The 22500-nt window shown below is 42.5% G+C and overlaps 3 protein-coding genes across 4 annotated transcripts in view; 2 read left to right on the top strand and 1 right to left on the bottom strand.

Moving 5' to 3' along the window:
* Positions 1 to 5631, bottom strand: part of tmem178bb (transmembrane protein 178Bb) — a gene marked incomplete at both ends in the record, with an annotated part of 158602 nt that extends 152971 nt beyond the window's left edge. Inside the window, one exon of the mRNA XM_080420672.1 lies at positions 5238 to 5631. Coding sequence (XP_080276798.1) covers positions 5238 to 5631 — 394 coding nt within the window. The remainder of the gene's footprint in view (positions 1 to 5237) is intronic.
* An 8156-nt stretch (positions 5632 to 13787) lies between these two features.
* mrps33 (mitochondrial ribosomal protein S33) lies at positions 13788 to 18698 on the top strand. Its single transcript, XM_080421629.1, has 3 exons — positions 13788 to 13948; positions 15509 to 15729; positions 18212 to 18698. The coding sequence occupies exons 2-3, from the start codon at positions 15515 to 15517 to the stop codon at positions 18315 to 18317; spliced, it is 321 nt and encodes a 106-aa protein (XP_080277755.1). The 5' UTR covers positions 13788 to 13948; positions 15509 to 15514; the 3' UTR covers positions 18318 to 18698.
* Positions 18699 to 20731: 2033 nt separating this feature from the next.
* braf (B-Raf proto-oncogene, serine/threonine kinase) overlaps positions 20732 to 22500 on the top strand; it is a 35175-nt gene continuing 33406 nt past the window's right edge. For both annotated transcript variants that reach the window (XM_080420669.1, XM_080420670.1), the window contains exon 1: positions 20732 to 20968. In XM_080420669.1, the coding sequence (XP_080276795.1) occupies positions 20738 to 20968 (231 nt within the window). In that variant the 5' untranslated portion in view covers positions 20732 to 20737. The remainder of the gene's footprint in view (positions 20969 to 22500) is intronic.

The raw sequence follows: 22500 nt of genomic DNA, 5'->3' as shown, positions 1-22500 counted from the left end.
CCCGACGCTCTCTCCGCTCCTCTATATGTAATCCTCTCGTTTCTAATACTGTATCTCTTCTCTCTGCAGCTCTCTCACGCTCTCTCCAATCCCCTCCCTCCTGTCCCTCTCTCTCACTTCTCTCCCTCCCTCTTGCTCATAACTCCCCCTCTCTTTCCGACTCCATCTCCATCTTTCTCTAACCCCCATCTCGGTCTCTCGCCCTCTTGCTCAACTCTCCCCCACTCACCTCCACCACCACCACCCCATTTTCCCCTTTCATCTCTTACCTCCCCACCTGAACCACTCTACATGCCACCAGCATTTCCTCTTGACTTTCTATAACCTCTTTATCTTCTTCCTCCTCTCCCTGTTTCTCTCTGGGAGATGCTATTTTGTATCGGACAGGATGAAAAAGAGAGAGGGAGAGGTGGAGAAGAGGAGGAGAGAGAGAGAGAGAGAGCGAGAGAGAGAGAGAGAGAGAGAGAGAGAGAGAGAGAGAGAGAGAGAGAGAGAGAGAGAGAGAGAGAGAGAGAGAGAGAGAGAGAGAGAGAAACAGAGAAACAGAGAAACAGAGAGACAGAGAGACAGAGAGACAGAGAAACAGAGAGACAGAGAGACAGAGGGACAGAGAGAGAGATACGCTCATAAGGGAGGGAGGGTGAGATACAATGCCCAGTCACGTCAGCAGAATTCCAAGTAAACATGTGCCAACTGTCCGGATATTTCCCTCTGCACCCACTTCCTCTTACACTCGCTGAATTAACCACAAAACACACGCACGCGCTCACACAAGCTAGCACAACACAGACCGCTAGCACGACCTACAAACAAACAAACCGCACAGCACGTCCTCTTCAGCGGCTAACCGATGCATGAGACTCGGGGGTGTTGCATAAATATAACGAAGGATGAAGCAGTGTTGTTGTTACCTTTTTTCTCTCTATTTTTTCAACTCGTTCCCTCACACCTATCCTCGCTGGTGTCTGACGGGTGATACTTTGCCCTGCTTTCCCCCCATAAATCTGAATAATGATGTGGGGGGTGTGACTGTGTAAGGAGAGTCTGGATGAATGGGTGCTGCTCATCTGGCCGAACATGAGCAAGCTGTAGCACCATTCAAGCCAGCCAGACAGACAGACAAGGACACTGAGCTTTAACGCTCAGATTACATACTTCCCCACCAAGAAAAATAATTTGCATGGGTTATAGCATCTGTCTGTCTGTCTGTCTGCGGCTAATCTCGCTGGGCCAAATTTGTTGTGCAGACGTACATTTTTCACATATTGTGAATACTTTTTTTGCAGGGAATATTTTTCACATTTTGTGCTCAGATCCGCCAGTCCTTCAGTCTTGCCCATATCAATATAACGTCATCAACATGACATCAGATATCCACAGGGAAGCCCTAGTAAAACCTGTCTTGTTGAAAGATATTTTATCATTTGGCATCAGAGGGGAAATATCATCTGTGAAGGATTTCTCAACATACAGTTAATGGTTGGGCAGTGTACTGCCATGAATGAATTACACAGACAGTTTGTATGAACGTAGGAGGGTGAAGAGCTTTGTAAGTGTATACGCAGGTACATGTGGATGCATTTGCCCATGTCTGCCTCTCTATGTTGGTGTCTGTATATAATAATCCCATTAATACAGCTGCAAATGTATGTGTTATTATAGTCTAAGAAGGCACAGCACGCCTTCTGCAATTATCCACTTAAGCCCTATATCCTTTGTTGTACAATGAACAGCAAAACTAGCCCATCTACAAGCTCATAACGTGTCACACGCTGTCAACTTTCGAAACAAATATAAACATTTTGAGAACCATTTTAGAATTTTTAAATGTAGAATTTTGGAACGCATCCATGATACCCCTTTCTGCCACCCTTTTTTTTTTTACTTTAACTGCATCCAAAACCTTTATTTTTAGAGACATCCAATTTACAACAGCTGGAGTGAAAAAACTCTCTTCAATTTTTGAACGATGTACTTGCTTTAATGAGTGATGCCAGGAGATGCTTTTTTTTAAATATATTTGTTTCATGCCACAAACAAGGATGCCATCCAACCAGTCATTCATAGAACAGGACTGCATCCAGAAATCTATTGATCTGGCCCTTCAAAGAGCAGACTCATCATCCAAATCTTTAGGGAACTCACTATCCCACACCTGGAAAGGCATACTGTAGTACGTACGGTCTACTATTGATTGGTTTATCAATAGCCACGGTAGTGTAATATAGTACCATCGGAGTCTGAACGTTCTATTTTGACAACAGGATATACAGGATGAATGAAGCCCAAGTCCTTGGCACGTATCTTATTTCCTCAAGCTGCTCTTGATGATTCAAACAGCATCGAGACTTCATTTCATTTTGTTTGGAAAGTCTGCGTCTGTCTAACATGTCGGTCCATGTAGCATTAAATTATCCACTTGAACACTAGCATCCCTGTTCTGGGATGGAACGTGTGGCGAAAATAGCCAAACTATTTTCGGAGAAGGGATTTATTGTAGAGATTGAAAAAATAACATAGTTGCCATTGACGGATTTGAACTAAGTACCGAGGGTTTAAGTGGTTAAATTACACTACTTAGATTAGGTTATGGAGCTTTGCACTTTATAAGATCTTCAGATTCCCATGTGGATTGCGTTCAAACGTGATGTGATCTCTCCGTGTGGCTCAGAATGATCACAAATGCGTACGCTGAGATAAATACAGTATTAACCTCTGGGGCGTGGGGTGCACGGCCTTATCGATCCCAAGTGGTGTTGAATTATTGCCAGCCATCACTCCCGACCATAGCTACTGTATGGCGAACCGCAATGTGCTATTGCATCGAGAGGGGAGGGAGGGAGGGAGGGGAGGGAAGCAAAGGCCTTGAAATGGCAGGGATACATCAGACTCCTCTATAAGAGCTTCCATTTGATCAGTGAACAGCACACTGGCTGTGGGCTGCCCATTACTGCAGATGGCGGGCCATCAAGGCTATTGAGGCATTCTCAATGGGAGGCACAGCTGCACTCTTGCCATCCTTTTCACACACACACACACACACACACACGCACACACACAGACACGTGCAAGCGCGCACGCACACACGCACACACAAACACACACAAATGCAGACATAATTAATACATGCTTGCAAATATACAAGTGCATATTTGCATTCACACATACTATTCTAGGTCCACACACACGCAAATGTAGATGCACAATTTGCACACATACACACACACACACACACACACACACACAGAATTACAGAAATTACCCCCCAAAACACCTAAAACAACACTCCATTAAAATAGTTACAAAAATAGCAGATTCACAAGCGCACAACGCATCAGCAACACGTTGTGCGCTTCTGCTATTTTCACTATTAAACAGGGCTTAAATGTTTGACATTTTCATGTGTTCTTTGTGTGTTTGGGTCGCGGGGGTCTCGAGCTGAAAAAAGTTTTGGGAACCCTAACTCTTAAGTATTCTGCATCAGTCTGTGTGCTCTCTCAGCACAACCCGATCTCCAGAGATTACCGTAACATTGCACGGAACGAGTGCACTTCATTCCGTGGATAGCCGCCTCGGAACTCCCGAATTGCGTGCATATGGTACGGCGCTGCCTTTGTGACAAAACCATTTCGGAGGCGCGCAGTCACAGGCGAATTGTCACCCCGTGAAGGACCACCGAGGGAGCTAAGGCGACCGAGTTGCCGTCCTGAACGGTGGGACATTCGCCTGTGCCTACTCAGCGCCGTTTGAGTTATGTACCGATAGGCACAGAATCGTAAATTTTATTGTGCGGACTGCTCTGCTTCCGGGTTTTTCCGTGTTGCGACTGGTTACGCCCACCGTGGGACTCGCCGTACATATGCACGCAATTTGGGAGTTCCGAGGCGACTATCCACGGAATGAAGTGCACTCGTTCCGTGCAATGTTACGGTATTCTCTGGAGATCAGGCTGCTCAGCACACACAGAACAGCTACGCCCAGACACCAACAGTACATCCCCCTGTAGAGAACATAATGGAGCACCTATAAGTGATGAATGAGGTCCTCCTCTCTGTTTGAAAATAGCCGTGGACATTCGCAAATGGATCACAAACAGTATTAACTCTGTATCAGGTGGAAACGTTATTGAATTCTTTAGTGGATGATTGTGTGACTGTATATAGCGGATGAGGTCAGAGAAGAACCCCCCTCCTCCCATCTCCCTATGTCTCTCTGTCTCTCTCTCTCTCTCTCTCTCTCTCTCTCTCTCTCTCTCTCTCTCTCTGTCTCTCTCTCCTGTGGTTGAGTTTGGCTCTCTCACAAAACCTAAAAACATTATGTCATTATTTGCAGTTAGGGGGTCAGGCAGGAACCACTAACCTGAGAAGGGGAGGGGTGTGTGAGTGTGTGTGTGTGTGTGTGTGTGTGTGGGGGGGGGGGGGGGGGTTGTTAGGACTTCATACACCCCCCCCCCCCAACCCAAAACAAACGGGGAAAAAAAACATTACATGCAGGCACGCGCATTGCCATTCAGTGTCAGCATCACATGCTAAGGCACTGCTCCAGCAAAAAAAAACTAGCATGACAACAAGAAGCCTGTTTTTAGCTGCGGGGCGATTTATATCCAATGAAATACTGAGGCAGCGACCCCCTAATGACATTTTGAGAGCCTATTACATGGGAATATATATGACTTGGACCTAATAGAATGACCTAAAGGGGCAAATGCACAATCACTCCACAAGCAGGCATACCTATTTTCCCCTGTAATAAATGCCAACATGGAGACATGCTGATCACCTTGATGTCTGTCTGAGCATTTTACAGTAGCAGCCTATTATGTTTTGCTTTCATTTTGCTTTCATTTCATTTCAGAGCTTTCATAAACAACAGAGGCTTCAGTGTTAGACAACTTCCATTGCTTAGCTCAGTGGTTCTCAACCTGTGGGTCGGGACCCCCAGGGGGGTCCCCACATGATTTTCTGTGGGGGTCCCCACCAGATGACAGACAGTTACAATTTAAGGACTTTACAGACATTTCTTTGGCAAAAATTGTGAAAATAGCTGATCTACAAGCTCAAGCGAGGCGTTGCGAGCTCGGCTATTTTCGAGTCAAACTAAATGTATAATGCCTACGATTCCAAGTGCTTATTAGGGTTGGGGGGGTCCCCAGTTCAAATATGATTATTTTGGGGGTCTCGCGGCCTGAAAAGGTTGAGAACCACTGGCTTATATATATATATATAGCTGATTCTTACCTTTCCGAATAAGGTCTTCGACGTCCTGGTCGAAGCCCATGCGGTGGCAGCGGCTCCACAGCCCCATGTTGGTGGAGTTGTACTGCCGGCTGCACTCGTCCGCGGCGCTCATGGCGAACAGCTGCCGCCGGTTGCGGGCCAGCAGCAGCTTCTCTTCCCAGCGGTCCAGGCTGGCGCGGCCGGTCCGGCTGGCGGCCCGCAGCGGGAGGCTGTTGTTGGGGATGTAGATGAAGCCCGGGTCCTTGCGGCGGCTCGAGAAGCTCCGGCAGCGCTCCCGGTACCGCCGCGCGTCCGTCTCGTACCAGTGGTCGGAGCAGATCGCCACGGCCAGCATGCCCAGGGCGCACAGGGACAGAGAGAGGCCGGCGTACAGCAGCAGCTTCCCGGCAGCCATGGCAGCTCTCTCGCTCCTCTCTCTCCTTTGCTTTGCTCTACAGCCGCATCAGCACCTCAAGCAGAGTGGACAGCTCCTTCTGAAAAAGCACCGCGGTTCCCGATACATCCAATGTGTTCATTCAGCTCGCATCACCCCTCCGACACCAGCGTCGATACCATCGTCGAGATGTTTCGCAAATTCGCACGCTGTCGAGAGGCACAAAACGGGGGAAAGGATCTCGTCGTTGGCGGTGGAACGTTAATAACCTGGCTGTGTGAGTGTGTGCGTGCAGTGTGTGCGTGCGTGTGTGTGTTTGTGCGTGTGTGTGTGTGTGTGTGTTTCGGATCTGTATAGACGGGTCCCTGACTCCCTGCCGTCCGTCTGCAGCGGCTGCGCGGATCGGATGGATGCTCGATGATCAAAAGATGCTTATCTCATCCCGGGGCTCGATCTGCGTCCATCCATCCAGCCGCTGTCTTTCTTTATGTGCGATTTCACTGAATAGGGCGAGACAAACATATGCAAACCTGATTTTGCAAAGCTGTGTGGGGGTTTATAGTGAAGTGAACCCCCCCTCCTCCCAAAAACAATTGCTTAATCCAAGGCGTAGGCTATCCTATATAGGCTAGTAAAGGCTACCGTACCCTACTTATATTCACCCTAATAGCCGACTATGAATGGCAATGGGAGACAGATTATAAACATCATGTACTAGTAGCCTATAAACGATTAAAATGCAGTTTGAGTTCATGTTTGACATCATTAGGATATAATCTTTGTTTTTGTTTGGGATATGTGCTAATATAATGATACTCACCGCCCTAAAAAACGATATCCTAGGATGCGACCACGACTTCGGTTGAAAGGTGTCTGTCCTCGTTGGGGCTTGGCGGTGGGTTTGAAGACCTCGTGACGTCGAGTCTGTCACTGTTTGTAGGGGAATGCATTTTAATGTTAGAATAAAGCCATTGTGTTTGGATTCGCTATTGACTTAATAGGGCAATTTGCCTTATAATACAACCTATTGGTTTGGTTGGATTAGGTTTGTTGTTTTTCATAAAACAAGCCTGGCTTCAACCAGGAAGGTGCGCTCACCTAAGCGCGTATATCCGCCAGGCAGGGTGACCTCCCCATAGCTGTAGTGGGTTGCAGGTAAGCACCAGAGGAAGCTGCAGGGGTAAATATATATGTATGTATATGAAAGCTCTACTTTTTGCATGTGCAGGCCTCATTTAATAATCAGATGGAAAGGAGCTCCATATCCCATATTAAAATTGCAGAGTTGGAATAAATGTCCTTACATGAGGAGTCAAAAATCAACCAAACAGCAAGACTAAACACATTGAAGAAAGCCGATCTACAAGCTCAAACACTTCAGGTCAGTGACGTGTTGTGAGCTTGTAGAACGGCTGTTTTCGGTGCACGACCCGTCGTACGACAAGGTATAAATTCGGCTTTAGATGTCAGTTGAATACTTCACAGACCGTGGTTGGAAGCGATTAGCCTATGCTGCCCGCACAAAGTTTACAATGGCTCTCTGACAGACAGAAACTATAAATAATGACAATACTTCCAAATGTTGAAAGTATGCATGTGTACATGCATGGCTTCGTTTTTGAGCCACACATGGAGGAACGCGGATATGCGCGAGACCCCTGCAAGTAATCAGTAAGTTACTGCCTAACGCTAAACAGCACTATCGACTGTTTTACAATTAGTGATTAACACCAACATACATTTATAAAGGTGACAACATGCCCTACAAACTTATATGACACGCATGCATGCTTGCACGCAAGTGCTTGTTGAAATTGTGGCAAGTTTACATGCATTACATGCACTAAAACTCATCAAATGTTACACCGACTTTATATAATGCATGCACATGTCTCAAACAAAATAAAATTAAACTGTATCTGTTACAGTTTAATTTTTAACCTCTCCTGGACATTTAGCAATTTAGTGTATTTATTTTTTGTTTTCATCTTGGAATACTGTATATAGTTGTTTTGAAAAGTACTATAAAGATTTTTATTATTACTTTTATGGATATGTCTGAACCCAACTATTGTCATGCACATACGCACATTTATTTTCTGTGGCAGCATGTGTTTTAATCTAACATTTAATTTAACATGGGAAAAATAAGCACTGGATCATCTCATAATATGAGATGATCCAGTGCTTATTTTTTTGTGTTAAACATAATACTCTAATAAGTCATATTTATAGATAGACTATAGTTATACTCAAGGAAACTTGTTAATTAAAATGAATCCTTGAGATAATGATACATACAAATATACATTTGCACGGGGCCCACTTTGCCAAAAGACCTTATTCTCCCCCATGGATCCACTTCCCTAAAGGCCCAGTTGTCTTGCATTCAAATTAATATCCAATTTCAGTCAGAACTCTACAGTCATTTTCTATTGTCTTTGGTTGTAAACTGAAAAAGATAGGCCTTGTTCTGACCACCCACCCCCTTATCTGGGGTCCTGGGATCACACACACAGTAAAATTCTCACTGAGTGTACAAATGGAACCAAATGGCTGTGTGATCTTGCACTTCCCATGATTGGATACTTGTAATCTTGTCAATCTTATTCTATGGCTGGTTGCATATACTGTACATTATACTGTAATGTCTATGTATGAGGTTAAGTGCATCAGCTGAACTCGCTGACATGTGAAGAAGAACTAAATGGGTGCCGAATGATTTCGCATTCCAATGTCATATTAGCACCATTGCAAGGAAAGCATTCTATCACTTAAGAAAACTAAGTTAGACAACTAAGTTAGACAACAACATGTCTACTCCATTATAGCTATACATTATAGGCTACTGCTGTCGTGCCTTCTTCTAAACTAAAGCCTTTCACAGACTGTGGGCACATTCAGAAAGCTGCCGCTATCAATTCACAGATCGCTTCACCGCCTTTAGCAGTCTGCTGCTAGTTTACAAATCCCTGAATGATGTGGCATCGCAATACACAGTGGTGGAATAAGTATAATCAAAGTGGATTTCTCCACTTAAGTACTGTAATAGGAGCAATACCACAATGGAGAAATACTCTGATTAAAGTCCCACATTTAACATTTCTCTTGATAAAGGTACCACATGTAAACATACCCATTATGCAGAATTCTGCACAGCTTTCTATTTTTATATTTTTTTATTTTTGTACTTTTGTACTTTTGTACTTTTGTACTTTTGCACTTTGTACTTTTGTACTTTTGTACTTTTGTATTTTTGTACTTTTGTACTTTTGTATTTCTTATTTATTTATGTTGCAGCTGGTAAAGGTGGGCTGGAAGCTATAATAATACATCATCATCTATCACTTAACGTATGTCAAGTATTAATAATTAAATCTGCAAAGTAACTGCTGTAGTTAGTTACTAAGCAATTATTGTAGAGGAGTACAAGCTACAATATTTGCCTCTGGGATTAGTAGAAGTATAAAGTTAAAACAAAATAGGAAATACTCATGTTAAAGTAAGAGCACTTCAAATTTGTACTTAATTACAGTACTTAATTTAACAACATACTTAGTTTTTCCACCACTGACAATACATTTCTGACATGCTGTCTTGGTCTGCTTTTTGAATTAGCCCACGATTTAAATAATTTCAGGCAAAAAAAGGAGACGTTTGATAGAGAGATTTGATTACTGTATAATAGAGCTATACAACAGATGCTGAGTTAAAAGCTGTGGCGATAGAGGTTGTTGACAGTTAGGGCCCCTCGATGATATTGTTATAAGGTTTATAGATGTTATTGTTCAGTAGCTATTGGGATTTCAGTCTGAGGTGTTGTTGTGGAGCTCGGAATTCCAAGTGGCTCCCCTGACACTGACAGTGACTACAAATAAACAACCCTAAGTTGGCTGTTCTGATGTCTTCTTTTAGATCCAAATCCCAAATGCATGATGTCACACACACTTGCCTCTGGCAGACACCAGTATTTAGACTTAACAAGCCCAAATCAGTGTATTATAGGACATTTAGCCATGCTTTAAATTACCTCCAGCACACAAACTGTCTCGTAATTTGGTTTTCTTCAAAGTACACAGTAAGATCTTCAGTGTTTAATTTATCCATTTGTAAGAATGTAATTTTGGTTATGTTTGTACACTCTCTGAGTTAAATCAAGAGGCTGAGGATTTGACCGTTGCACAGAGCGTACACCTGCATAATTGATAAGCACTCGCTGGTACCCACCTGTCAAGGACTCCTGCTATACAGATGGGGAGTCGTCAACTCGTAACGAGCATTTCCCAGTTAATTTGTTTTAGCATCCAATACGCCATAACGGTGAACCTCTCAAATTAGCTGCCCAGGACACCCATTGGCCAAGCCAATGGAATACAGCCACCCTAAGGACTACTAACCATTGAGTTTCCCGCACTATCTGTACCGAGTAGACCTAGTCTAGACATACTGCACATATAAACAGAGCTGCTACCTTCTCTTTTGTTTTGCATTGCATTGCATTGCATTGCATTGCATTGCATTGCATTGCAGTGTGTGTGTGTTTGTGTTTGGAGCTGATAGGTGTTGCTCTGTGTTGTATTGTTGTCTCCGCCAGTCCGTCCTGCTGGTGGAGACAGTTTTTGCCCCTGTCCGTCATTATTTGCTACCTACTATTTCCACAGATTGTGTCCAAACATCATGCAATTCGGTACGCCTTATCTCTATAGTCATGTGATCAAGACGTATATGTCATATTTCTCATATTCCATTCCTATTGGCTTCCAAAGTTTGCAGGAGTGGCCCGTGAGGGGTGGGCTTAGGGGGCGTATTGGGATTGGACCTTAGTTGACTGGGGTCCCCCATGGCCTTATATACATAATCCGCTCCTGTTCCTCGTCTACACCGAATCTCTTTGCCGTAAATAGCCGATCAACAAGCTTACAACATATCGCAATACAATGCGCTGTGAACTTGTAGAGAAGACGTCCCTCCCCTCTGTTTTCTTTTTGTAAATCGACCGCATGTTGATCACATTGGACAGGTGACACGGGGCAGCCATATGTCACACAATGTAAATAGCTCAAAGACAAATTGGACACCACAGGTGCACGCGGCCAAACGCGGCTGATCTAAAACAGCTCAGTACCAGTCTGTCCCCCTTTGGAGAGCACACAGCGCTGTTGTCCCTGTCTTTCCTGCAGGCAAACTTTGACCCAATTCAGTGCTCTCTCCTGAGTCATAGGTGTGCATAAAGGGGAGGGCTTTAGTTGTGAACAGGTGCGCCTTCTTTGTCTCGCACTACCTCATTGTCCTGGTTTGCACTCTTCTCTTGCAGTCAGCTGTTCGAGCCTATTTGAACAACAACAACAAATATCACTACAGCATTTTACTATGCTGTATTCTACTTTACACCAACTGTTAACATCAGAAAATATTTTTTTTCTTTTAAGTGACACATATTCTGAGAAAATGATTGTACGTATTTAAAACAAACTATAAAACTTTATTTTAAAAAGTAGTAAGTAGCCTAGTTTAAGCCCTTGTTTGACAAAGCTGCTGTCAGACTACAGTTCCTCCACCCAGTGGAACCATCTAATGATTATTTCCTGCTATGAATATAGGCCAAATAATAACAGTTAGCAATATTATGGCTCTCCTCAGATGCTCTCTTCTCTGGACCCTTTTTCTATTTTTTTCCTTACTGGGCAAAGGAAGCTGTAAATAAAAGGGTTGCATTAATACATTTGCCTTGATTTTACGCACAGACGATATTTTTATGTATTCATAGGGTACTATGTTTCCCCATAAACGCATTCTGCATAGCTATTTCTCAGCATAATCTGAGAGTATTGCAAATTCAACGCAACCACAATTTTCTTTTGATAGCCTTGCCTCTCTTGTTTCATTTTCTTTCCCAGGAATTGTGTTAATCAGCAGTGGTTCTCAACCTTTGTCTTTTCTTTTTTTTTGTATTAAAAAGGTGTTTAAAAAAGTCGTTAAATTGTCACTTCACTATCTTCTGGGGACCCCTTCAAAATCATGTGGGGACCCCCCTGGGATCCCGACCCACATGTTGAGGTCTACTGTGTTATAGGATACGTCCACCGCTGGGGGGAGGGGGTGGGGGGTCGTGCTTGTTGTAATGGTGAAGTGATGGGAGAATGATGACGCTTGCTGCATGCTTTATCCCCCGTTGAAAAAGCACCACCTAGCGGGTGGAGAGACACACAGCGTAAAGGCGAGAATAGCCGAGCTTGTAGCTCGGCTATTTTCGGGGCGCGACTCCGTCGTACGACTGAAGTATATAACATCTGGTTTGAGTCGCTGACGTCAGTATGTCACAAAACATAACTGCAGTGTCAGTCATACACAGAGGGAGGGCTAACTTATTATAGGTTTGGATACAAAAATGTACAGTAGGCCTATAGTTTAAAAATGTGTGCCAAAAAAATCCCCCTTTTCGCCCATTCAATCGTCAAAACGAAAACAAACATCCTATGGGGTTTTTCATTATGGCTTTTCAACTCATGTTTTAGAGCAGTGGACCCCCAAAAATAATCATATTTGAACTGGGGACCACCCACCCTGATATTAGCAGCTTGGAATAGTAGGAGTTGAGCAGTGGTGTAAAGTAACAAAGTACATTTACTCAAGTACTGTACTTAAGTACAATTTTGAGGTATTTCTTACTTTACTGGAGTATTTCCAATGTTCAATACTTTTACTTCTACTCCACTACATTTCAGAGGAAAATATTGTGCTTTTACTCCCCTACAATTATTTGAAAACTTTAGTTACTAGTTACTTGCAGATATAAATTATTATATTATTATAAAACATACATTAACCACTTTAGCCCTATTTTATACCTAGTCTATTTGAAAATAGCCGATCTACAAGCTCACAACGCCTCACATAGCGACGTGTTGTGAGCTTGTAGATCTGCACTTTTCAAAAATTTTGATACCAATACTTTTGTACTTTTACTCAAGTACATTTTGAATTCCAGACTTTTACTTGTAACAGAGTACTTCTACATTGCAGTATTGATACTTCTACTTAAGTAAAACATTTGAGTACTTTTTCCACCACTGGAGTTGAGTCATTACATTTTGACTCAGATACATATTGTGAAAATAGCAGATCTACGCTCATTTAAATTAGTTTTGCCTCTTTCTTGTATTATTTGACAATTTGGCAAATGTTTGACCAGTTTTTATAGTATGGTTTGTTCATTACTTTCGATGCAGTAGAAATGGTCTTTTTCTTTTCTCTCTTCTTTTTTTAAGGTATTAAACAGGTCTTAATTAAGTCCTTACATTGTCACTTTACTGCCAAAAAATAAAAATAAAATAATAATAATCATGTTGGGACCCCTTTGGGGGTCCTGACCCACAGATTGAGAGCCACTGTCCTAGGCTAGCAGAGATGAGTAACACAGTGACAAGTAGAGCAAATGCCATTGTGGGGGCAAAAGGCAAACCCCCTTGTTTCTTCGTATTTGGCGCCCTCTTCTGTTCGAAATCGTAAGTACATTTACTCAAGCACTGTACTTACGGTAGTACAATTTTGAGGTACTTTTACTTTACTGGAGTATTTCCAATTGTATATACTTTTACTTCTACTCCACTACATCTCAGAGGCAGATATTGTTCTTTTACTCCACTACAATTATTTGAAAACTTTAGTTATAAGTTACTTTGCAGATTTGCAAATTACATGTAAAACCACTTCAGCCCTATTTTATACTAGGCTATTTTCAAACATTTTAGAACTTTTACTTTTACTATGGTACTTTAAGTACATTTTGATACCAATACTTTTGTACTTTTACTCAAGTAAATGTTTAATTCCGGACTTTTACTTGTCACAGAGTACTTCTACATTGCGGCATTGATACTTTTACTTAAGTAAAACATTTGAGTACTTTTTCCACCACTGGCAACAACAAGCAGAACTATGTGTACAGTCAACATTGCTGTACGACTTTTACAGAGAGGGACAAGTCATTTTCCAGATTTGCACAACAAAAACAATATATGCTGGAAAATAATGTATAGTAGTGAATCCTTTAGTCATGTTGCTTAATCATTGCATATTCAACACGCACATGGACTGCATATATAGCATACATACGAGAGAGAGGAGCATTAATAAAGCAAGACGGAAGCTGACCAGCCCGGACCAGTCAACAGTGTTACGCAAGCGGAAGTGGGCTGTAGTGTTCATGCCTGAAGGTTAGCTAACGTCAGAACAGTTAGATTGAACGTATATTATATATTGTGCATTATATATTATATATATACATTTTGGTTTGAACTGGCAGCAGTACGGCTCTCCTGACTCTCCTCTGACCCAGGTAACGTGCATGCTAACACTATCATTCTGCATGGCGTCTGTGCTGTTTTCATAATGAATGTCAACAAACCCATGGCCACTTGCATCCATATCCAGCTCCATAAAGAACCTCTCACTCCGCTATACAGCTCCGAGATAACCCAAAACTAATGGTAGATTCCAAACCGCACGGATGTTTAAGGTTTGGTCCGGGGCATAATATTTTAGGCCCGGAGCGAAACTACCCGTTTAAATCGCTTATTTAGTCAGCCTGTGGCCATGTTTCCCATTCAACCCGAAAACCCCCCTACGTCCGCTGCCAGTACTGCTCCCGGTTTGGCTACAATGGGAAACATGGCCACAGGCTGACTAAATAAGCGATTTAAACGGGTAGTTTCGCTCCGGACCTAAAATATTATGCCCCGGACCAAACCTTAAACATCCGTGCGGTTTGGAATCTACCATTAGTTTTTGGATACGATGTATACAAAAGGGTAAACAGCGGAGCCTTGGCGGACGTTCCACCGATTCTGGATGACAACGACATAGAACCTCATCTCGATGCTGTATAGCGGAGTGAGAGGTTCTTTATGGAGCTGCTAATCCATATCCAGACTTGTATCGGCTATTTTCAAATGGACTACGTCTATATAGGGCTATATAGTGGTTAATGTATTTAAAAAAATAATAATAATACAAATCTACAAAGTAACTAGTAACTAAAGTGTTTAAAGAATTGTAATGGAGTAAAATTATAATATTTGGATCCGAGATGTAGTGGAGTAGAAATAAAAGTATTGGAAGTTGGAAATACTCAAGTAAAGTACAAATACCTCAAAATTGGACTTAAGTAAATCTACTTGGTTATTTTCCACCACTGCACTAAATACATTCGTTTATTGTTTTTTTATAAGACATGACAGACAGACAGATACATCAACAAGACATAATTATACAAACAAACACCAGACTATAATGCATGTTAAACATGAGTAATTAACCTATCATAATGAGGTACTGTGTATAGGCAACCACACTACAACAGTTGGACACAATAACAATTAGGCCTGTACAAAACAGAGCAGTCACACAGCAGAGTCAAGAAGATGACCCGTGATAGGATCCCAGATGTACTCGAATGTTGCTAGACTGCCACCACTGCACTTTAGCATGCATTTACCAGTGTTAATCAAGCATTTGAAAATATTTGTTGCCAGCGACCTCGAGAAGATCTTACCTTGTGACGTTAGATTTAGCACAGAATGCTACGATTCCTCTAGTTGGGGAGGGAGAAACCTAGGGCATGCAGTAGTTAAAACATTTAAAAAAGACTTGTGAGCTTGTAGATGGGCTATTTATGCTATCTTTGAAATAGGGCTTGAGTTAGGCTTGGATCAAGACTATCATAGATGTGTTTTATGGAGTCTGACTTCATCTATGATAGTCTTTCTTGATCCAAGGCTAGGTTTAAGTGTCATTTACACTATTATTTTGCTGGGGACCCCCCTCAAGGATGTAAACTGCAGGATCACTTCACAGGGAAAGATTTTCAACACTAATTGTTCTCCCCTCCTTGTCCCAGAGAGAGATGGCCGGTCTTTCCTCGTACGCAGTCCGCATGGCCCGTCTCAGCGCCCGCATCTTTGGAGACGTGGTGCGTCCGACGGACACGAGGTCCATGAAGGTGGTGCAGCTGTTCAAGGAGCCTCCGATGGCCCAGAGGAAGGATGTGTACGACTGGTACCCTCAGCACAGGATCTACTATGCCATGACCCAGAAACTGAGGTTTATGGGACTATTCAGGTACTGCATTTCTTCTCGCCTTCAAGTTTGGGCACAGTTTGTGCTGATGGCTGCCATCGTCTTTTTTTTTCTTTCCCTTTTGTTTAGGTTATTCAAAGTGGAGTTGTGTATGGTGGTAAATTGGCAGAATTTGGTTTCTTTAATTGCTTTCAACCGTCATACACAGAGGGTTTAAAGGCAATTGAGGATAACAAAAAAACACAGTAAAGTCATAGACTTATTTCCACTTTGGTCCCCTCACACAGAATCGAAAAAGAGAAGATATTCATTAATACAAATGCGCCCAGAGTTCTTTTAACACTTAACCCCAAAATTGGTGTATAAATCTGTGTCCTACTAACACCCTATCCTTACCATCAGTAATATGTTCACTAAATGGGTACAACTTGACGTGAGATCCGTAGCTGATAAATAAATAGAAATGTCATTAAGCAAATTTGGGGCTGCATTTTGTGGTTAATGTCAGATTTAGTTCTGAGTGCAAGCCCAGTCAAGTGTCACTGCTCTAGAGACTTTTATGCTGTAACTAGCTTACCTCAATTTGGGATGTCATTAACCACTTGAACCCTAGCGCCTTCTGGATGTTTAAGACTTAAACCCTTTAGTCTGGACTTAGTTTAATCAAAAGTTTAATCTTCAGACTCCACCTTAGCCCATATCACTTGACCTAACCATAACCATGCAGTCTTATGCAAAGGTTAACATATAAATTAGATAATTTAGACCGATACTGGGTGCATTTGTTTAATACCTGGCATCCTATAGTTTCTATAGTTTCAATGTACAAATCATTATACTTAGATATTATATTCAAGCACTAGATTAGACTGATGCTAGGTTCTTGGTTTACCTATGATCCTAGATTACTGAGGCACTAAACTGTCTCTCTGCATTTGATGTATGTGTTTACCTTGCTACTGTAAGTCACTCTGGATGAAGAGCATCTGCTAAATGCTTAAATTGTAAATTAAGAGTACGGTAGGCTAGATCCTGCACTGGGATGTGAACGATGCCAGCAGCCAGGCTGCAAGTGACAAGCACTGCACAAATCAGTGTGACAAGCCCCCCAAATCACCCATAGTATTACTTAATTGGCATGCATTTGCTTATTTTGCTACATTTTATGAAGACATGACAGTAATATGGGTGCAAAATGTAAAATTAAAATATATTAAACCCATTAAGACTTGAGGCCGATTCTACAAATGCCTTCTAAATCAGCAGTTCAAACACATTTAAAAAAGAAAAGTTCAAACATAGCAGATGTACAATTATTTAGTAAACGTTTAGTAGGGGCATCCCGTTTAATAGCTGAATATCGACACACACCCCTAGCATGCGGCAAAAATGCACCAAAAGATCTGCTATCTTCGAAGCGTGGCTCTGCCATGCAACTAAGTATAAATTAAGCATAACTGTGTCATGCTCTCACAGAACACAGCCAATATGCTAAAGCAGGGGTTCTCAAACGTTTTTATACCATGACCCCATTTTATAAGGGATTTTTTTTGGCCCCCCATCAGCCCGATTTTATTTTTGACCACCGACTGTGGCTGCGGTTGGTAACTGGTCTAGTTGTCTGTCTGTGAGAATGATCTCCCCGTGGCGATTGGTAATGTTACATCGCAATCTAAATTTAACTCCGCTAGGGTACAGATGGAACCAAATGTACCCGTGGTCCATGTATTTGTACCACCCGCTCATGTTGAACATTAAGTCCTAAGTAAATCGTTTATGAACAGCTAAAATCAGTTTGTGTGTCTCAGCCTCTGGGGCTTGTGTGAATGTGTTGCTGCTTGTTCCCGGGTCGGTGTTGGAGGCAGAGCTATGTGTGTGACTGTGTTTATCAGAAGTCAAGTGGCTGTACTCACTTTAAAAAAAAAAACTTTTATTGATAAAAATGTATTTCTTCTTTTTTTGGCTGCCAATGCGTGACCCCACTTTGGGTCACTCACAACCCATAGTTTGAGAAGCGCTGTGCTAAAAGCATAGTGATATGTAAATAGTGGTGTGGCTTTGGAAATCAAATGTACTTTACTGAAGCTGTGAGTGTGTCCTCTTGAAGGCTGTTGAAATGTGTTTGAATTTATTTGACCTATGGAAACCTGCACATATCCGGCATGTGGTAGAATAAGCAACTAGAGGTCGTAGTTTACTGTGGATTTTACAAACAGCTAAGAGGCGCGTTGTGCTTCCAACTCTTAGTTAATTGTAAAATCAAGGTAAACCACAATTTTATTTTATTTTTAAGTTCCTATCACACTAAGATTTGGCCCCCCTGTAGTAACTCTGAGGGGCCCCTAGGGGTCCCGGACCCCCTGTTGAAGACCCATGTTGTAAACGATACGTAGACACAGTGATCCTGACACAAGCGGTCCTAGGTGTGTGTTACCAAGTAGTTTAGTACAGGACGTTTTAGAATGTAAACTGCAGTAAGCATGACCTAATGATCACACTTTCCTCATTCCTCTTTTCTCCTCAGAGATGAACACGAGGACTTCAAGGAGGAGATGCGTCGCTTGAGGAAGCTGCGAGGCAAAGGGAAGCCGAAGAAGGGCGAAGGAAAGCGAGCCACCAAGAAAAAATGAGATTCTGTCAGACGGATATATACGTAGACTTGATGACCCTGGAGCTTCAGGCTCACAGAACCTCAGACAGTGTTTTGTCTTTCTGTGGGTGGACAGAGGGCATTGGCAGCGTTCTATTTCAGAACTGTGACAACCACCCAACTCGCCGTGGAAGACAGGACATTCTTTTGAATGCACTTTTGATCATGCGATCAATATGATAGTTTATAAAAAGCTGTAAAGATGCTCTTTGTCCATTAATGTTTATGCATCAACTTGGCCTTGTTATGTGTCAACTTGCGTCTTGTTTGGAGGAGGTGTTTTGTTTTTTAACACAATGCAAAACGAAGGTGTTTTGATTTCACATGTATTAAACATAAAATAAAACATGAATGATGTGAATGGTTTCTGTCAAACGATCAGCAACATATGTTGGAGGATCTGAAAATGTGAGGACAAGAAATTGGTGTAAAAAAACGTCGACGTTATTGTCACATCACAGGTTTACAGGTGTAAAAAAAGTTTTTCTTCGTCATACAAGCTCTCATTTGTTGTATTCTGGTACGGGGAAAAGAACAGCTAGAAAAAAACAAGGAGAACACAAGCGTCAACTATTCCTAATATGAGTAGAATAAATATATCGTTGCTCTCTGGAAGAAACCTTGTATATCCACATTTCAACTTCTTGTGTCTTTTGTAAATTAATGCCCTACTTCATCATACAAGAGGGTCACACGAAAGTAGTAAAAATAGCAGATCTACATGCTCACAACACCTCACGATGCGAGCCGTTGTGAGCTTGTAGATTGGCTATTTTCACTATCTTAAAATGTTTTTATAATTATGAAAAACAAACCATTCTGGACAGGAAGGTTTCTGTCCGACAGTGACAATATATAAGGTGCATATGGCTGAAAGAAAAATAAACCTGTTCACATACTGTTTATTTGAATGAACAAGTTGTGCCGTTATGTTGATATAGTTAACACTTTCTAGGACATGAATAAAATCTCTTATTATAGAACATTACTGACAGAATTTATCCTGTTTCAAAATGGTGGCACATATAATGGTGAGATAGATTAAATGTGATATTTGGTGTCCATATGTCGATACTTGTCAAGTGTTCTCTAACCTTCATTAATTATACAACGCAGCCTGCAGTGTGCCACCTGTTCTCTGGCCATGTTACGTACTGTATGGCTTTATTTACTGTAAACAGACTGATGGATTACACGGGTGAAAGGGAAACGGTACTCTGTTCCAAGTAAAATACTTCTATTCAAAATGTTACCAGTATAAGTACAAACGTATTGGCATCAAATATATACTTACAGTGCCAAAGTAAAAGTACTAAAACTTCCAACTTCAATCAACTTATTACAAAAATAGATGCGGCACAATGCTATTTTTTTGCCAAAATAGGGTTTTGTAATCTAAATCTGCTAATTAACTAAGTAACTAAAGCTGTCAAGTACTGATATTGTAGTGGAGTAAAAAGTATATTTGCATCTGAGAATAGAAGTATAATGTATACTCAAGTAAAAGTACCTCAAAATTGTCCTTAAGTACAGCACTTGAGTAAAAATACTTAGTTACGTTCCACCACTGAAGAGGAAGCAATCGTGATTAAGGGACATCATTTAATTGATTAAAATATCATATCATATAGGTTTACCAGCCCTTGTGAAGTTTCTGATAATCCAGTCGTTCCAATTTATATCCTCAGCTGTTAAAGGTGATATGCCTGTCCAAGTTGGAATTCAAAATGTCAGTGGAAGTTGATTGAACATTGATGTTAAAACTCAGAAACAGTGTAACATGTAACACCATATTTTAGGTTGATGTCAAGATTAGACTGTATGTTATAGTGCAGTTGTTCTGAAAGTGTGATCCAGGGACCCTTGGGGGTGGTTCTAGGGTTCCTGTTAAATAATTGATAGTTAAGACTTAAGAGGAACCAAGGACACTTTTACAGGTCTGTATAACTCTGTCAGTGTACAAATGGAACCAAATGGACCCTTTCCATGTGAACCTCTCAGAGTTATGGGGGTCCTTGGCCACACACGCACGCACGCACGCATGCAGGCGCACACACACACACACACACACACACACACACACACACACACACACACACACACACACACACACACACCATTTTTGTAATGGTTATTTGTGTTTGTAATGGTATTTTGTACTGTAATTATTAAGTAATGAATGAGGTACATTTACTTGAGTAGACGGTAAGAAAAAGAAAAAGAAAGAAAAGCAGCCGGGTTGCGTCTCTGTCTCCCCCTACTGGCCAATGGGGGTTATGCCCCTACTTACGTGTCTGTCTCCCCCTACTGGCCAACGGGGGTCACCACGCCCCCCCCCCTCTATTATTTTCCACTCAGTTTTTTCTCTCTCTCTGCTGCTCTCTGCTCTCGCAGTTTAAAATGGCGGCGTTGAGCAGCAGCGCCGAGTCCCCACCGCCGCCCGTGTTCAACGGAGACACCATGGTGGACCGCGAAGATCCGGAGGAGGAGGACAGGGAGCAGCGGGGACTCGACGAGCTGGGAGCGCAGGGATCAGTGGGAGTGGGCGCCGGGAGCGGTGGTCCCGACGATCCCACCACCACCTGCCCCTCCGCGGGGAGGAGGATACCTGAATGTCCGCAGGATGAGGAGGTAAAGGCTGGGGACGGGGTGGTGGTGGAGGAGGTGGACTGGACTGGACTGGACTGGACGGAAGGCATCGTGGGGGGGGGGGGGGGGGGGGGGGGGGGGTAGACTATAGATCAGTGGTTCCCAAACGTTTTAGCTCAAGACCCAGAAGAGAAATGTAGATGTTTGCCCGATACCCCCCAAACTAGTGAAAATAGCAGATCTACAAGCTCACAACAGCGCTGCCTTATGAGCTTGTAGATCGGCTATTTACATAATTTTTTAATGTTTTTTTTTAAATAATTTGTGGATTTAAAAAAAAAATTTATTCATGAAATTATTTTGAAAAACATTGAATATTTTTTTCTTCTGTTTTGACATTTTTTTTACTCGTGACCCATAAAAATGTGTCCGCCGCGACCCTCCAACGGGTCCCGACCCACTGTTTGGGAAACGGTGGACTAGATACTAGATAGATCGAGACCCTTTCCAAGACCCACAACAACCGTAGAGAGCTACCCGTATACTAGTCTACCGGGGGGCTGGAGGAGATCTGATGATCATGGGGGAGAGAGAGAGAGGGAGAGACGGGCTCTGGATGTTGGAAACACCGGGGCTGTGTAACATCATGGATCTGTGGTGGTGGGGGCTGGGGGGGGGGGAGTGCAATGCATTGCAGGGTGGCGAGACGATGCACGCAAAAAAATGAAAAAAATGTAATCCATTTTTAATCCAAACATCGTGCAAACGTCGCCCTCTCCTCCTCCTCCTCCTCTCCCTTTCCAACACACACACACACACACACACACACACACACACACACACACACACACACACACACACACACACACACACACACACACGCACGCGCACGCACAGTATATGAAAACGGGCATTTTGCGATGGGACAACAAAATAAGAGCGTTTGGGGGGGGGGGCAGCGGGCAGGCAATGTTTATTTCTAGGCCTGCGTTTATTTCATTGGCTTTATTTTTATTACATTTTTCTCCCCCCCAGCCATAGCTGCTATCACTGTACTGCTGCATCCGACGACAGAGGCATTACCGCTGGCAGGGCTTGTTGCCTTGCCTCAAACACAATGCTTTGTATCACAGACAGACAGTGCTTCTCAAAACAGTTTAATTTCAAGTTAAAATATTGCTGTCACAACAACTAAGGGTGGCACCAAACCGTTGTATTTCAGCACCTCTTGTCATTACGCCAGAAGAGCCATGTGAAGATGACACAACCTCACTGTTTCACATGATGTCACACTCCTTTTAAACATTATCAGATATTTAAAAGGGAACTCTTTAAGCTGTGTCATGGACATAAATGGAGTTAAACCCTCTATACTTAGAGAAAGGGACCTGAGCTGGCTCTGTACTTGGTCTGCTCTTGTTTCCTTCTACACCAAATCTCTTAGCAGTAGCCGATCTATAAGCTCACAATGTGGCACGTTGCTGCAACGCGTTGTTGTGAGCTCGTAGATCGTCTATTTCTGAGCGAATGTTTCCCCCCAAAAATAGGGATGCTAGGGCTCAAGTTGTTAATGT

Source organism: Gymnoscopelus braueri, assembly GCF_963280865.1.
Source record: "Gymnoscopelus braueri genome assembly, chromosome: 23".
Classification (NCBI taxonomy): Eukaryota; Metazoa; Chordata; class Actinopteri; order Myctophiformes; family Myctophidae; genus Gymnoscopelus; species Gymnoscopelus braueri.
Note: the sequence above shows the minus strand (reverse complement) of the source record. Positions and strands in the feature narration are given on the sequence as shown.